Below are 16,932 nucleotides of genomic sequence, written 5' to 3'. Positions count from 1 at the left end.
AGTTCATGGTGAACTTAATATACCTTGTTCATGATATAAATATGGAGCTGGGTGTCCAAACAATGCCCTATTTTTCTCATAACGTTCAACAAATCGCTTGACTAAATCTCTCTGAAGCTTTCTGTAACCATAACACGATGGTTAGTAGCAGTATTATATTTGCTCAGACAGACATTGTCAGATATTTTAACCCTGAAAAAATACACACAATGAATGAAAGCAGGAAAACACGATGAATTTATATATTACAAATATTAACTACAAGATCTAAATAATATTAAGTGAATTATAATAACTAACAAGTTAATAAATGTTTTGAAGTGAATAGGAGTAACTCAGAAAATACGTAATTATTGTAGTGTAAGTGGTACAACTGAAGTCTGTGCGATCAATGTAAGTAGAGCTAATATTACTTAAGAAAATTGTGCTCAGTACCATTTTGAGTTTTTGTTGTTATTATTACTCTATTATTAATTTGGAGAGGTATTACTTTTTTTTGCTCCGCTTACGTTTCTTATCAGTAGCGTGGATACCCTTTTTACGGGTTATACAAACACGACAAAACCAGTCTTCATTGTCTTTCGGTGCAATAGTAATTCCCACGCATATCCTGAAATGTGTTTTTTAATCAGTATATTAATCAGTTGAACGCAAAAAACATACCAATGGTACCAAGCGTCACAACCATCACAGCCAATCATGGGAGAACCATCATCTACCTTTCCACATGCCGGACATATCCAGACACGATTGCCCTCAGCGTCCTTAAAGAAAAGACTATTGAACTAATTTATGTTGATTTTATTTTATTGAACTTACAATGTACGACGAAGGGCGGCTTGTTTCTGAAATTAAAGGAACAGGACTGTGACGAGCTGCAAAGTCCAAAGAACGAGAAGTGTTTATATTTGAATTGGGTAATAGTCCACCATCTACTTTACTGCTGAGCGATAAAGATTCCTGAGATTTCAAGGGTTGCAACAACTGCTGTGGAAGTAGAACAGAACTTGCTGATAATGTGCCACCTGATGACCATGGGTTTCGTGAGGGTTCACAGGAATGTACGCATGAATTTTTCGATGCACTTACAGTGTTAACTTTATTCTCATTTATCGAGTCGAAAACGGAGTTACCACTACCTCCACTCGCAGTTATTTGATTCGATGCAGATGTTAGAGTTTCAGCTGCTTTAACACAGAAATTAAAAAAGATAAACAAAATAAATGTAAATGCCTTTTACCCAAGTTAAATTTTTGCTTTTGTGGGCGTGTTACTAGTGGTGAAATTCTAGCTAGTTCCGGTGATGGTTCCCGCTTTCTTTCAAACTCATTCAAAGTTTTACTTGTACTAAAATATTTCTTATGTGATGTATCTTCATCCGGTGTAGGCGATTGTGAGTTACCAAGCTTAAGCGTCAATTTAGGTACAAACGATTGAGTTGAACTAGATAAATTTGTTGTAGCCGACAAATTTGTTGATGTACTGAACATTGAGAACATAGTTGCTGGTTTTCCAACACCGCTTATTCCTGGAGTATCAGTGGCATGTTTCTTGACAGTCTGCACCAATTCCTCCGTAAATAGCTGAACAACATTTTTCATAACACATCAGTAAAATATTGATTTGCATTTAACTTTAATTGCATTATAACTATTGCATAATGTTAATAACTTTCGCCTTTTAAGGCTATTTATAAAGTGTCATTTCCTGTAAGCTAATTATATATAATTATCCTAACACAAATGGATTTATAACGAGCTTTAGGCGCTTTACAAAGAAAATAGTGCAAAAAGTGGTTTATGTAACATGATGATCGCTATCAGAGTGATTGGTCAGGCAGATATTTTAAATAAACATAAAACGTTTTTTAGGAAATGTGCAATTGTTGTGTGTTCATAAGATGCTTCTACATACGATGTAGAATAAATAAAAATAATAATTATACAAAGTATTTGCATCGGACAATATAAATTAATATACATACCATGTATATAAAAAATCGACCATATCAGTGACCATAAACAAGCGGTAAGGTAATTGTAATGTGAAAAATAAATTATCTAACATCTTATGTAATATTTATAGGTTACAGTGAACAGAGAGTATTAAGACCAAATTAATAATTAAATTAAGTAGACAAATAATTTGTGACATGAAAATTCTTAGGTGTTCCTAATGAAGTTTGATACCCTGACGTCAAATCTGGAAACAGAATTTTTCTATCACCCACAGATATATATATATACCCTGTGGCTTTAAGTTTTACAATAAATAAAATCTCATATTTCAGCATGTTATATTTTCATACGATCAGGGATTTATTCGGTTTAGACCGGTTCTGTCTGGTTGTTTGAAGTAAAAATTATTTTAAAAAATTTATCAGTAGACTCACGGTTCCCGAATCATTTACGTGTTCTATGTTTGGATAACAAAACGCTTTTGAGTTCACATTCTTCTACGTTTTTCAAATTACTGTGATGATTTTTAGGTACAATGCCTAGGCAGTTCATAAACAGTGCCAACAGTTTTTGTTATGTGTTAAGCTTACGAACTGTATTTTGGTGTTAAAGTTGGGGAACAAGACAAAGCATGGACCCCTCATATCTGCTGTAAAACTTATGTAATATGGTTAGCAGATTTGTTCAAATCGTAAAATGCCCTTGTCAGTTCCAATGGTTTGTAGAGAACCTAGACATGTAATATGTTTTTTTTTTGCCTCACGAATATTAAAGCTATTGGACCGAAGTCTAAACATACGGTCAAGTGCTGCAATATACCATCAGCCGGTCGCAGTGAACAACTAAACCGACTAGCTCTTCAAGTAATGTTACAGAAACGGCAAGGGAAATGATAATCGATCCTTTATTTAGTTAGTTCGAGATCTAAGCCTCTCAAAATCACAGTCCGAACTTTCAGCATCCAGACTATAAGGTTGGAAAAAAGTGATGTAAATATTACTTCTTAAAAAAAAAAGGCAGAAAGACCTCACAAATTGCTTTCTTCAAGAAGGGGATCTAGTACACTGTTCAGAAGTCAACCTTTTGTTTAACGCACTAAGCCAAAAACATGATCTACGTGATTGGCGTATATTCATTGTTCCTCTAAGCTTAATTAAAAGGCGGTATTGGTTCATAACGGTAACAAATATCCATCTGTGCCCTTAGCTCATGCGGTTTATATGAAGGAATCATATGAGAATATGAGTTCTTTTAGAGCACATTCGTTATCTTGAGTGTGGTTGGGCAATGTGTGGAAAGTAATAGCCGTTTTTCTTGGAATGCAACTAGGATATTTGAAATATTGTTGCTTCCTTCACGAATGGGACAGTCATGCGAGAATTATGTACAGAAGCAGTGGTCAGTGCGTTGGGCACTCACTCAGAGACACAAAAAAACGTTACAAATGAACCTCCAGTGGATCCCAGAAAAGGTATTACTACCATCTTTGCATATTAAATTGGGTTTAATGAGAAAGTTTGTTAAGGCACTCGACAGAAATGGAAGAGGGTTCTTGTATTTTAAATTTCCAAGAGTCAGTGAAGCAAAAATTAAGGAGGGCATATTTGTGGCTCCGCAAATAAGAGAACTAATGGAAGATAAAACATTTGAGGAATTGCTCAATGAAACTGAAAAACGGGCCTGGAGTGCCTTTAAAAACGTTGCTAAAAATTTTCTTGACTGAACTATTTAATGCCTATAAAAAATGAGTTGCAACATGTAACTTAAAATTCACTTTCTGGACTCCCATCTGGATTTTTTTCCGAATATTTAGGGGCCACAAACATGGGGAACGGAAACAAAAAATAAGCGTCGAAAAACATCGACAGTACCAATCTTAGGTACTCTTGGGTTAATAAAGTAATATAACAATATCTATCGCTGCCTTTTTTAACAAAACTCCTCATAACGAAAAACACTATAGGTGTTAGAAGAAATCTGTAGTTATTTTCTGCAGTTAAGGTAATTTTTATATAATAAACACTTTGTTCTGTTCATGTCACAACAAACAAGATTATTTATTTTTATTATTGCTTTCAGAATTTTTTCGTACCAAATTGCGTAGTGAAAATCAATTTTGTATGTGTATTTCATATGCGATTATAAACTATAAAGTTATATAATTAAAAATTATTGTTTTAGAATTAATGTTTTATCAATTGTTAATTGTGATTATGGGATTACAAAGAAATTTTAAAATTACTATTATATTAAACATCAAGATATCAGTTTTTAATCCCAAATATCTTGTTACGGCTTTGGGAATATCTTAAATTAAAAACTAGATTTTCAGTTGTTAATTCCAACATCTTGGATTATCTTGGATTAAAAATTACATTTTCTTTTTCTAATTCCAATGTTAGGATAAAAAAAAATTAAAATCAAATTATTTATGTGAAATCTTATAATTAAAAATTGACTATACTGCTCTCTCCATATGCGTCACATCATTGAAAACAATAAACTGAAATTCCTAAATTTTAACTATTGACAGAAGGATTTACCTTGGTTTTTTTGGGATTTTATAATTCAGTCGAAATACTCTCTCTAATATGATAATATGACATACCTGCTTATTTTTTTTCTTTTTTTCCTTTTTTAACTTTTTCAATAAATCTTTATTCACTAGTTGCTGTTCTTCGTCACACCTTACAGAATCTTTTAGTTTCTCTTTATGACTCTTTTCAATTCTATTTACAACATTTTCGTGGTGATCTGTGCGTTCTTTACATTTTGACTTTTTATCCTTCTTCTTTTTGGTTTTGTCGTCTCTCAACTTTTTTACCTTTTTGTGATCTTTCTTCTTTCTCTGAAGTTCATTATTTATGCACAGAAATTCATTGTCTGTTATATTTGTTGATAATAATGAATTTTCAAACGCATTGGTTGAATAAATATCTTTTTTGGACAGTGTAAATGGAGCTGATACAGTTGCTGTTAAGCTAGTTGACGGTATAGTTTTTGCAGAATACGCCGAACCAGTTGAAATCAATGGTATCAAATCCGCACCTCCTGCCAATTTACCGACGCCATGTTTTTCGGAGCTAAATATATCTATTTGGGACAAATTTTCTGGTTCAATTGGGAGAAAGTTTTTAGTAGTTTTGAGAAGTTTATTGGCCTTTTGGAATATTTTTTGATCCTTTGAGCCCAAATAAAGATCACCTGATAATTTGTTTGTTATATCCTTTCGAATAGGTACATAATCCTCGATTTGAGAAAAATTTAGAGACTTTGTTGGTAATTGAAGTTGACTTTGATGCAAATCCTTAGAACTGGTCGAACTTAAAGAGTTCAACATGATTGTTGAGTATTCAATGGAATCATCAGATAATTCTATAGGGTCTTCGGTATTAGGAATAGACGTCGCTGCGGAAGATTTCGCTAAATCTATGCTAGACGATGCGTGTTTAGAATTTATACTACCGACGAATACTGGAGATTTAGTAGCACGATCATTTTGTAAATGAAGCTCGTATGTATTCAACGACATACCACCTGGCGTGGGTGGTACCGACTTGGAACCCGATTCAGGCGTACTCCAAAGCTCTGGAGTATTTAATATTTTTTCACTGACCGTAGTCGAGTGGTGAAGCTTGGGAGTTTTTGGACATTCTCGCTCTGCTTTTCTCATTTCAGACAAAACATCAGGTGAAGTAAGTTTCATTGATTCGGGAACGAATGGTGGGACATTACAATAGTTACGTTCTCCACTTGCTTGGAACAGAGTAGGTTCCAACGATGTGCCACTGATTGACGGCTCTAATATAAAACACAAATTTAAATAAAATTAAAATAATGGTAAAATTAAAGAGTTTATAATAGATTTAATTAGACAATTTATATCATAATTAATCATATTAGGGCTACCAAGTTTGAGGCTACAACAACGTAAGCATAAAAATGCTTTAATGTAGTTATGACTGTAGACTTACATCGTTCAGGTAAAAATTCGATTTAACTTAATTCTAAATATACTCACCAAAAGTCTTGCAGGTATGTTATTAATGACTCTTTAGTAGGGGAGCTCTATAAATTTCATTCACGGTTAAAATGAGATATTTCCTGTTTCGCAATAGTGGCATCTCAATATTATGTTTATTTAACATTATGTGTGTCTACATAACCACACAATAGCGATAAGGTTAAATAACCACCACGTTGTCTTGAGCAGCTATAACTTTAAATGTAGATGTATATACTGGGTGCAGCGTTTAAAAAGGTCATACAGTTTTAAAAACAAGCCTTTATTATCAAAATATGTTGGGAATAGTGTTTTAACTTCATCAACGGTGGAAATGGCTGCAAACTTATACTTGCGATAAATTTGGGACACCCTGTACATTAGGCAATAATCACAGGGGAATTATCGACGGTGAATTGTTATTATCTTATTCAATACATTTTGATTTTTTTTCACATTCAATGGCAGCAAGCCACTTATATACTTATGATTGAGAAATCGGTCTAAAAAGTGATGTTTGTCGCCCTCTGAAGTCAAAAGATTGCTTGGTCATATTACCATTAATAACTTCAAACGCCGCGTTTGTAAAGTAAACTATATACTCATATATTTAAAAACGTATGCGCAATTTTTAGTAAATTAAAACGGTAAGTAAAGGTGAAATTTTACCTTAGTCAATATTAACAAAAAAAAAAAAAAACTGATTTTGTGTGCACCTTCAAATTTTACCTTAGTCAATATTAACAAAAAAAAAACTGATTTTGTGTGCACCTTCAAAAGGACTTGATTTGGTCGGTCAGTTTGTGTGGCAGCTTTATACAGCTGCTAATCGAATTAAATAACTTTAAAATAGAAAACCATAATTAGTAATAAAAAATCACTCCTTATAATTGCATACAAATCTTCCCTTTTTAAAAAATGTGCTATTAGGGTGACCTAGCCATTTTAAAGGGATTTTTCAATTAATACTATTTATTCGTGAAATTCTATTTGCTATTTGTTGCATAAATGGAAAGTAGTCATATTTTAAGCTCTTTTTGCTTTTTTAAAGATATTTGTCAATTGTAGTAGATCTTAATGCTTCTTATGCTTAAATGTGCTATTTGCGTGACCATTGCTGTATAAAATCTACAATCGGTCCGATTTGAAGTTTCTTCGAAAATTATTCTGCGTCTTTGAACAATAACACATACCAAATCTCGGGAAGATATCTTGTCAAATAAGAAGGTTTCTTTATAAGGACGTGGTTTTGATCGTTCAGTTTACATATCAGACATATGCTATGATGGTCTAATGTCGGGGGTCCGATATTTAAGCGGGATATGGGGAAAAAGCACATGTTTAAAATTTTTCCGCACCTGCATACAAACGAACATGGTTACATCCACTCAGGTCATTACCCTTATTATTTATACATATGACTTCATAAGGTCTCCGGCTTCTTTCTGGATATTACAAACTTAATAAACCTTGTCCAGGGTATAACTAAATATATCTTGTAATATTCAACGAATTTAAAGAAGAAGTTATTTAACAACATTGCAGGTTGTTCGTTTAACGGTATACCATATAGCTCATAAAGCTGAGCAGACAATGGTTTTTTTTGTTTTCTAGATCTTTAAATGAAATAAAGATCACCTGTTGCATTTTGCGCTGTTTCATTGAAAACAGGGATAATGTCCTCCTTTTGAAAGAAATTCATTAGAGTCGCTGTTAAATCAAGCTGACTTTTATCCAATTCGCTCTGGTTGGGCGAACTTGAGTTATTGAGTAGCGATGATGGAAGTTCATTGCATTCATCAAAAAGTTCTAATATTTCATCCAAATTTAGTGTGGGTGTAGCTATAGAAAATTTTCCTAAACATTGCATTACATATTTTGGCGTTGCATTTGAAAATACATACCGTCGCTGAATATAGGATTTTCTGTAATTGACTTAAGAGGATCATTTTGCATTTGGAAGTCGTATGTGTTCCCCAACATACAGCTTGGCGATGTGGGTATTGAAATATTTTCGAGTGGAGCCCAGAGCTCAGGTGTTTTTATAAGTTTATCACAAAACGTAGACAAGTTATGAACCTGGAAATTTAAACATTCTGTTTCTGGGTTCTTCATCTCAGGTTTTGACAAAGTTGTTGTTTGTGTTATTGACTCGGGGACGAATTGAGCTACATCGCAAAAATTAAAATCATCATTCAGTAGGGGTAAGAGAGGGTCTAACGACGAATCATTGATTGTTGACTCTAAATAAAACGCAAATTTAAATTTTGATTAACAAATCGGCATATATCATATAACAATAAATGTGGCAAAACCGTGTGCGAAACTCTAAAAACTTTGACGTGCTCTTCTGAAATGTACGTATTTTGTGTTGTCATAAATTACAATATGTATGTGTACCACAGGCTATAGCCGAGACTGAACGATTTGGAAGCTATAGTCTTTTTGTAGGGTAGATCGCGACGGTTAGGTTGGAAGATGTGGCAACATTAACACTTCTTATGTAAGCGTTGAAGTATTGTTCTGCTTATAACGGGCATCTAAATATAGCTAAGGAGAAGGTGCAGTTCAAATGACAGGAAGCCCACGACGTATTCAAGGAATGTGCTCCTTATACACCTACAAAAATAGTTTTTTTTTACGGAAACTGAAGAAATTGCTGAGAAAAGCTGGTTGAGTTTCTTGATTGAAAGCGTACAGGCTTCGTTATTTAAGTGTTCGTTAATAGAAGTCAATATTATCTGGAAAGCACTGTTCTGAATAGGATTGCGCTTTTTATGTTCAACAATTTTAAATTAAAATTAAAATTTTAATTTTTAAATCCCGATTTTAGAATTAAAAGTTATATATAAAATATATAGAAGCATAACAGAGATAAATATTACATTTCTTTAAAATTATTTTGTAAATACACTAATGTATCCTAAAAATTCGAAGACATTTCATGTAATCGTTTTCTTAAAAAAAAATCCCAAAACTACCTTTTTTGCGTGACTGTAAGGAGCAACGAGACCAAATTTGGTAAAGTAATTCACTTTGAAATCTTCGTAAAAAATATACATATTTTCTTTAAAATATTCAATGTATTAAACTTCGAAATTTGCTAAACAGTATATGCAACTGCTAAATATTATAACAAATGTTGAGTATTCCATAACAAACACCACCACTACCTCTCAGTGTTGTTCTTATCAAGATTTGAATAGAATTTACTCAACATTTCGGGAAATCCAATATTTTCATATTTAGTATAAAATAGAAACTGTAAACATGGCAATATGTACTGTACTGTAGGAGACAATATGTACTGTTTCATATTGTTAGGCTGCAAAATGTTTAAGGTTTTTTTAAGCTACGTACATGTTAAAGTATCCGTTGTTGGACTCTAATCGCACTTACCTAAATTTGTCGGCTTCGCGGTGCTTTGTTGTCGCAAATTTGGAATAGGTAGATGAAATGTTGGTGGTAGGCGCGGAAATAACATACTCTGAGCAGTATGCGGTATGAGACCAGGCCCAGACGGAAACGGACAGAGTTTCAAGAGGTCAGGAATCCCGCCCAATACCGGTTTAGGCATAAACGACTGATGGGCATCATGCATTACACTTGGAATTGTATGTAATTGGAGCGGAATTTGTGGAGAAAGCCTCTTTCTGTTTGTAGGAGACTTATAAGGCAATGCCTTATGAGATAAAGTTTGTACAATATCCGAATTCGGATCAACCATAGCATCATTAAATGATCCTAATGGTTGTAAAATTGTGTCCATCCGCATAAGTTTTTTGTTTATAGTACTGACTTCTTCTTTAGTTGGAAAGACGGTTTCAGCGTTATATTCGTTTGGCTCGGTCATGGACATATTCACAATTAAATTTTTAGATTTGGTTTTCTTTCGTTCTTTCCGAATGTCCTTTATATTCAATGATAGATTAGAGGTAATGGCATCACCGCTACAATATAAAGTTGGAATCATATTATCGACGGGATTAGTTAGTTCCACTGAAATTTTTGTTTCTAAATGAGGAGGATATTGTTGATCGTATTTAGAAGTTTTAAACTTTTTCGTTTTCTTCCCATGTGAAAGATCATTTGAGCCAATAGGACTTACAATTGTTTGTTTTGGTAAGTTTTTGCTTCCTGGCTTACGACCACGTTTTTTAGGTTTAGTACCTTCGCCAATTTGTAATGGCAGTTGGTTTATTTGGTTTGGAATAACAACGTCTGTAATGTTGTTAGCAGAGATGTTCTCGACCAAACCAGCAGCACTTACCTCGCAATTAACCGACACCTTTGATTTTTTTTCTAATTGATCGGAAATGTGCACATTTGTGTCGCTTGCTATCATACATTTTAGATTGGTAGGCGTGGGTGTAATTGTGGTACCGCAAGGAAGGTTGATAAATTGACCATCATTTCCTCCAGACAATTGTGTCGAAGGCAGGCGACTGTTCGGCGATGCTGGTTTTTGTGACTTTTGTTTCGAAATTTTTTTAAAAATATTTAATTTATTTTTATCAAGCTCTGTCGATAATTTAACACCCGGCAAGATTTTTTTTTCAAGAAAAGTAGCATTTGGAGACAGCTTTACATTATCAACAGCATTTTCAGTGTTTTTAACGCAAAAATTATTATCGGTAGTGCTACATTGAGAGAAAGGAGGAGAAACATCCGATAAGCTGGCTTTCAGAATACACATTTTTTCCTTTGAAGCTTCAGGAAGAAAACTATCTTTAATAACTGAAATATCGCTTAAGGTTTTAGTACTCGATGGTTGTGGCACCAGTAGTTTATCTCCAAGAACTTTTGTTATCTCCAAATTTTTCAATACATCGCTCTGTTTTTGCTTACGCAGTATTTTTTTTTTATGTTTTGACTGTTTTTTTAGATACTTCTCGATTTTATGGCGCTGAAGAACAGAATTACTATAATCTGATGAAATTGGGGATGATTCGAGTCCTGGCTTTAACAAATTTTGCAAAATTTTTTTGGTCTTTTTATTAAGTCTTTCCGAATTTTCCACTCGAGGTGATATCAAGGAAGATTTAGTATTTTCGGCATTTGGTAGGTTAGTTTTTGCTATCAATGCACTTTGTAGATCAAGTGGACTTTTCTTTTTTGCTTTATTTAGCAACTTCGTAGCGATAGTTGGCACCTGCACATGGCGTGTTAACGGACTCCACCCTGCTTTCTTTATAACGCTTATATTAGTTATATCAGATACATTTTCGGTCGGAATCATATGCTTCGAAGATGTTGCCAGGAGCTGTCTTGCTACGCCATCAGCAAGTTCTGGTTTTTCTACATTTAGCAGCGGTTTTGATTGAAATGAACAGGTGGGAACAGCTTCGCTAACCCCTGCTTTTGGTGTGGTATTATTACTGTGGTGCTTGTGTTCTGCAATTCGAAGTTTTTCGGAACTTACAACTGCAGCAGGCGATACGGGCGGTGGTGCATCCAAGCCCATTAGCTTTTCTAGAAAAAAGAAAGAAATATAATGTATATTTGAGAAAATCTTATATATAAAAATGAAACGCCTTTTTCGTATGTCCGCGCATTATGCCCGAACCACAGCACGGGAAGACGTGAAAACGAGTATTCCTTTGGTCCGAGAGAAGGTCGTAACGGCGGTCTCCCCCTTGATTTCGCAATTAATGTGTATAATTATAACTTAAGAACGGCTAAACCGATTTGGCTGAAAATTAGTGACGAGGTAGCCTGGAATCTGGGGACGGGCATAGGTTACTTTCTATAGAATTAAGTTAGAAGCCAAAACAGTTCATAAAGAAAAAAATTTATATTTCAAAACATAAGTAATTGTTAAATAGTCATGTAAGAATCATTTACATATTTTAATACTTCAAAAAAAAAAAAAATTATAGCACTACATTAACATTAATTATAATATTACTACTGGCAGGGTACAGTGGTTTTGTTTACATACACAATATGTATATGAATAATAGTGATAGTGTAACTGAACAAGAACCTGAAGTATTGCACAACATAATGCAATATTTAAAAAGATCGATTAAGTTGGTGTTTGCGTCGATTTTGCAATAACTTTCGATGACTGTTGAACAAAACAATATCATATGATTAGATATAGGGCGTGAGGCGCACCCTTTTCTGCTCTACTCCTGCACTATTATTCACTATAACAAGAAACATAATTTTGTGTAACGGTATACAACGCAGACTGTGAAATCATACGTATTTATGCTATGCAAGGGTTCATTCAGTAGGCTTTTTCGTTAGGCGTTTACGCAAAAAGTGTTTAAAAAGATTAAAATAACTGTTTTATTGTAAACCCAAGGGAACAACATAAACAAATAAAGGTAAGATAGTCATTAAAAATAAAAATAAGTAATTGAAAAAGTGTTTAGTTTGTTTAAAATAATTTTGTATAAGTGCTGTTGCCTATAGCCAACATTCTGTAACTAACGAACCAGGACACTAAAAACTTTGAAATTTTTATCTCTTCATACTAGAGTTAAGATTAACATATATCTGTCCTAAAAATGTTTTAGCCCATTTTAATTCGGCAATGAAAGGGTTAAATGACTAACGATTAATTTAACTATTCCATTACAATGTTATCACAATAAATGATATCCTTGACAACAAGCTTAGACCAGTACTTAATAAACCTTACCGACAAATTTTGGAACTTTGATATCCGGAAGTTTTCCTTCAATTGCTGGGGATATAAAGCCGCCTGTTGTCATAACAACGCTACTTATTTCTCTAGTAGGACGTCCTTCTTCATCAAACATATGGGATGACGAACACAAAGTGACTTTTGCACCCTCTTGGGAAGGATCAAGGGAATCTTTTGAAACACTTAGCCTATTCGGAGTACTCATACAAGTTACTGTATTGGCAAATGTAGGCAAGTAACGTTCCGTTTTAGACTCGCACTGACAAATAATAATTTTATTACAACGTTTGTGCTTGTATGTATTTTAGTACTTACATCATTACTCACATTAAGCGAACTCGATTTAAAGAATAGTGAATCAGAGTGTAAGTAATGTGAAGGCAAGGTACTTTTTGAATCTGCTGGTAACATAGGTGGTAGATACTCATATATATGAACAGGCCGAATAAGAACTTCCTTACTTCCAGGCTTCAAAAAATTCAAGTTTGTATTTTTATGAGCCGGAAATTTTGGTAATTCCACAGCTAAGGGCACTGGCTCCACGTTGTTGGTATAATCCAACAGTTCGTTTATATTTATATTTAAATTTCTCAGAGTAACATAAATATCATCCAAGCATGCCTCTGTTCGATTATCTGTAGAAAGAAATACATATACATATTTATTTAATAATTTACAAAAAATTTTGATCTCTTATTAACAGTTTTACGGATCTGAATGCGTAAGAGAAACTTTAGTTTCAATAACCGCTTTTCATTATGGTTAGTACCTTTTAAATCAATGGCAGAACTAAAACAAACAATTATTGTAACTTTTATTATTTCCGTACTTCGTATTACATGTAAAAAGTGGTAATTACAGTCAAGAATGCAAACATAGCACGATTTGAGCATGTAATAAATTATTAGTATAAACATAAACAATTTGAATATACATTACCATAGCATTATTGAGTAATAAGTCAGTTATGTCCAAAAATATTGGAACAAAATTTGGTTTCCTGAAAGAAAACTGACAATCAAATCGTTGTGTACCACTCAGAATTTACTATTCTGCTATTTCTTTTCTTGACCTGGAGGACATCTTTTATCCGTACATACCCATTTAAACTCCGAAATCGTGAGATGCTATTCTAAATCTCAGGCGCTTCGGCTCATCTTGAAACACCTATACTGTCAACTGATCCTTACTTACGGCTGCATACGAGTATATTAACATTTCATATGTCACGATTTTTGGCGCTCTTTCGAAGCATCACTAATCGTATTATAATAACACTTCTCATCAATCAACACGAGCTTTTCTTCTAGCGATCGACAAATTGTGTGGGCTCCATCGTGAACAACGATCTGGCAATATTAGTTTCCGTATAAACAGCACCAATTGTTTCCGGAACTACAACCTTCTGAAATTCCTCTTGGATTGATCCTTGATTGAATTCATCACACCATCGATAAATACTGGTTTAGAGGTTTAAAAAATCGATTTTTTTGAAGGTTTTTTGGGAGGTTAATAATTAATTGATTAAATCGAAATTTCTAGGGTTAATAGTTATATATTTAAACGTCATCCGCAAATTTCTTTGATACGAAATTTTTTACATTTTGCCTTTGGGGAGCAATTGTCAGATGCTTCTCGCATGTGCATATGCCAGACGGCGGGCAGGATGCAGGTCGAGATTTCTAHCVGMAACAAAAAATTCAAAGRGATTMATATTATTTAATAACTTATGTTCAAATTAAACTGAAAATTTCAAAAAAAAAAAGGAAAATTATAAAAAATTTTAAAATTAAAAAAAAACTACTTTGGTCTAAAAAAATTTAAATATATGTTCAAACTTAACCTTTCTTAGTTTTTTTAGTTTCAATAGAAGATAATTTTATGAAAAAGATAATAAACTTTGACCCAATTTCATATGACGTTCAGTTTTTTTTTCTATCCTGCCCGCCAAATAAGAAAAATCGTAAAAATGAAGAACAAATTTAACACCCAAATGCGTCGAACGAATTAAAATGTGGGTTAACCGGCACACCTGTTATAATTTTAGTCGACACTGGGTCAACTAATAATTGTATTAGCAACAAATGTGAAATCGGTAAGTCAATACACATTATTCCTTTTAAAACAAAAACTGGCTTTTCAGTCAATATTAAAAAAAAAAAAAAAAATTTATTTGATTATAATTTAAAGTACAGGGTGGCTGATGAAAGCCACCACAAAAAAAAAAATTAAATAACCTTTTTTCTATTTAATGAATCTGGTTAATTTTTTTATACTTTGGAGACTGACTAACTGGGACACTGAAACAAGAATTTGGATTGTCCACCGGGTATTTAAATTCCATTATTTTTAAAACTAATTAAGCTATATTTAATAAAATTTAATGAGCTTTAACATGAATAAAGGAAAAATGAATGCCATACACAGAAAAAAAAATTATTTGAGTTTCTTAATGTAGCAAAATTCAGCAGCCACCCTGTACTAAAAGGAATGGACCTTAATGTAGAGCAAACAATTAATTTTACTATCAATAACCCTCAATACGAAGAAGACATTTGATACCTAATGCTAGAAAACGTTCAAATATATGAAACTCTTCTTTTCACTACAACTATTCAGGCGACAATTACGGCCCAGACAGAGGATCCAATATAGACAAAACAATATCCATATCCCATTGCGGATAACGACCATGTGAATAAAAGAAATTAGCGAGTTATTAAAAAATGGAATTATTAAATCAAGTAAAACCCCATATAAATATGAATTTGGCAACCCTGTGCTTTCGCACGTGTTTACAATTGTGCTGTGTAAATTATTATTAATTATTAAGTTAATTATTTAAACTAATTTTTTAAACAACCATTACCACTAAGGGACGACTATCCACGTTCCACGCATTCATAATTTACACAATAACATTAACAACACCACTAAAAATTGAGCCAACATGCCACCGAAAAGCCGACCGGAATAACACACTTGTGCAGCGTCTGTTCCACCAACGTTAAAGAGAACCAGGCAAGCATACTCTGTGCATCCTGCCGTACCTGGGTCCACCTTAAATGTCCACCTTCGAAGGTTAAACCTATGGGCTAAAAACAGTGAACTAGGAGTTAACTGGAACAAAAAAGAACTGATGCTATTCACAAGCAGAACCAAAGTGCCTCAGTCTCAACTTCCGATACTTAACGGTACCAAATGGAAAATAAATATAGAAAAAAGAATCAATAAAGCATACATGGCCTACTATACTTGTAAGAGAATCGTCAGCAAGAATTGGGGCCTCAAACCAAGTATAATCATGTGGATGTATACGGCTGTCGTAAGATCTATACTTACAACGGGAACTCTGGGATGGTGGCCAGCGCTAAACAAACAATACATTAAAAAATTAAATGGAATACAAAGAGCAGCATGTACGGGTGTTACTGGTGCAATCATGTCATGACCGACCGATGCGCTTAATGTGGTTCTGCATCAAGTACCCATGGACATTTTTATTCACAAAACAGCAGCTATTGCGGGGATAAGAATAAAAGAATTGCGTGGTTGGAATCAGCAGAACTACGGACATAGTGTAATCCTAAACAAGCTCCCCATTAATAAATGAGACTACATTCACCCTAAGCTGGATTTCAGTAGACACTGCCAGGTGAGGATACCATCTCAGTCTATACAGACGGGTCTAAAATGGATTGCGGAGTAGGCACGGGGGTATTCTCCGCTGATCTAGGCATGTATCTCTCTAGACGTCTACCGAAATTTTCCACTTTTTCTGCGAATGCCCAGCTCTAGCACAGATCCGAAACAAAACACTTCGAAGTCCATTTAGCACCGAGCCATGAATGGATTTCCACTAAAAGCATATCAGACCGACATAAGTAGTTTCATCGAAAAATCAAATTGGTATATTTAGAGAGAGAAGGTGAAACGTAATAGCAGATACAGGAGGTTGTACGAATAGTGTATCAAAATGGCACATCAAGTGCTAATTGAGCCCGATACATAACAGGGCTGCACTCCTACCTACATACTTACACAAACCATATATTCAATATCAGACAAGAATCCGAATACGAAATTAACAAGTAAGGAAGGGCTAAGTTCGGATGGCACCGAACATTTTATACTCTCGCATGATAAAGTGATAATCGAGATTTCAGGCGTGGTTGTGAACCCATATTTGGTACATGTCATCAGGGTGTTAAGAAAATATTATATACCGAATTTCATTGAAATCGGTCGAGTACTTCCTGAGATATGGTTTTTGATCCATAAGTGGGCGACGCCATGCCCATTTTCAATTTTTA

The 16,932-nt window shown here is 33.9% G+C and overlaps 2 protein-coding genes across 7 annotated transcripts in view; both read right to left on the bottom strand.

Moving 5' to 3' along the window:
• Positions 1–214: 214 nt before the first annotated feature.
• The window catches only part of LOC108977670, a 43,770-nt gene continuing 27,052 nt past the window's right edge, over positions 215–16,932 (bottom strand). Inside the window, exons 2-11 of one of the 6 annotated variants that reach the window (XM_018947485.1) lie at positions 12,935–13,254; positions 12,614–12,878; positions 9,361–11,433; positions 4,567–5,759; positions 1,241–1,583; positions 1,090–1,187; positions 942–987; positions 820–875; positions 664–764; positions 215–610 (exon numbers count right to left, since the gene is read on the bottom strand). In XM_018947485.1, the coding sequence (XP_018803030.1) occupies positions 487–610; positions 664–764; positions 820–875; positions 942–987; positions 1,090–1,187; positions 1,241–1,583; positions 4,567–5,759; positions 9,361–11,433; positions 12,614–12,878; positions 12,935–13,254 (4,619 nt within the window). In that variant the 3' untranslated portion in view covers positions 215–486. Of the gene's footprint in view, positions 611–663; positions 765–819; positions 1,188–1,240; positions 1,584–4,566; positions 5,760–9,360; positions 11,434–12,613; positions 12,879–12,934; positions 13,255–16,932 lie in introns of all 6 variants that reach the window. The other 5 variants (XM_018947483.1, XM_018947484.1, XM_018947480.1 and 2 more) reach the window with 5 other exon arrangements.
• LOC108977672 lies at positions 6,273–8,781 on the bottom strand. The gene is made up of 2 exons (XM_018947486.1): positions 7,866–8,781; positions 6,273–7,803 (listed from the first exon to the last, which is right to left on the bottom strand). The coding sequence occupies exons 1-2, from the start codon at positions 8,074–8,076 to the stop codon at positions 7,580–7,582; spliced, it is 435 nt and encodes a 144-aa protein (XP_018803031.1). The 5' UTR covers positions 8,077–8,781; the 3' UTR covers positions 6,273–7,579.

Source organism: Bactrocera latifrons, unplaced genomic scaffold (genome assembly GCF_001853355.1).
Source record: "Bactrocera latifrons isolate USDA-ARS-PBARC rearing strain unplaced genomic scaffold, ASM185335v1 scaffold_933, whole genome shotgun sequence".
Taxonomy (NCBI): domain Eukaryota; kingdom Metazoa; phylum Arthropoda; class Insecta; order Diptera; family Tephritidae; genus Bactrocera; species Bactrocera latifrons.
The sequence above is the reverse complement of the archived record's forward strand: the minus strand, read 5'-3'. Positions and strand labels throughout refer to the sequence as shown.

What these genes read in the sequence shown, in the direction of transcription:
- LOC108977672 (XM_018947486.1), bottom strand. Translation starts at nt 8,076, where the DNA reads ATGAAGAACCCAGAAACAGAATGTTTAAATTTCCAGGTTCATAACTTG. An exon ending in AAATCCTATATTCAGCGACG is followed by an intron (nt 7,804 to 7,865) that starts GTATGTATTTTC and finishes AATTTTCTATAG; the next exon opens with CTACACCCACACTAAATTTG.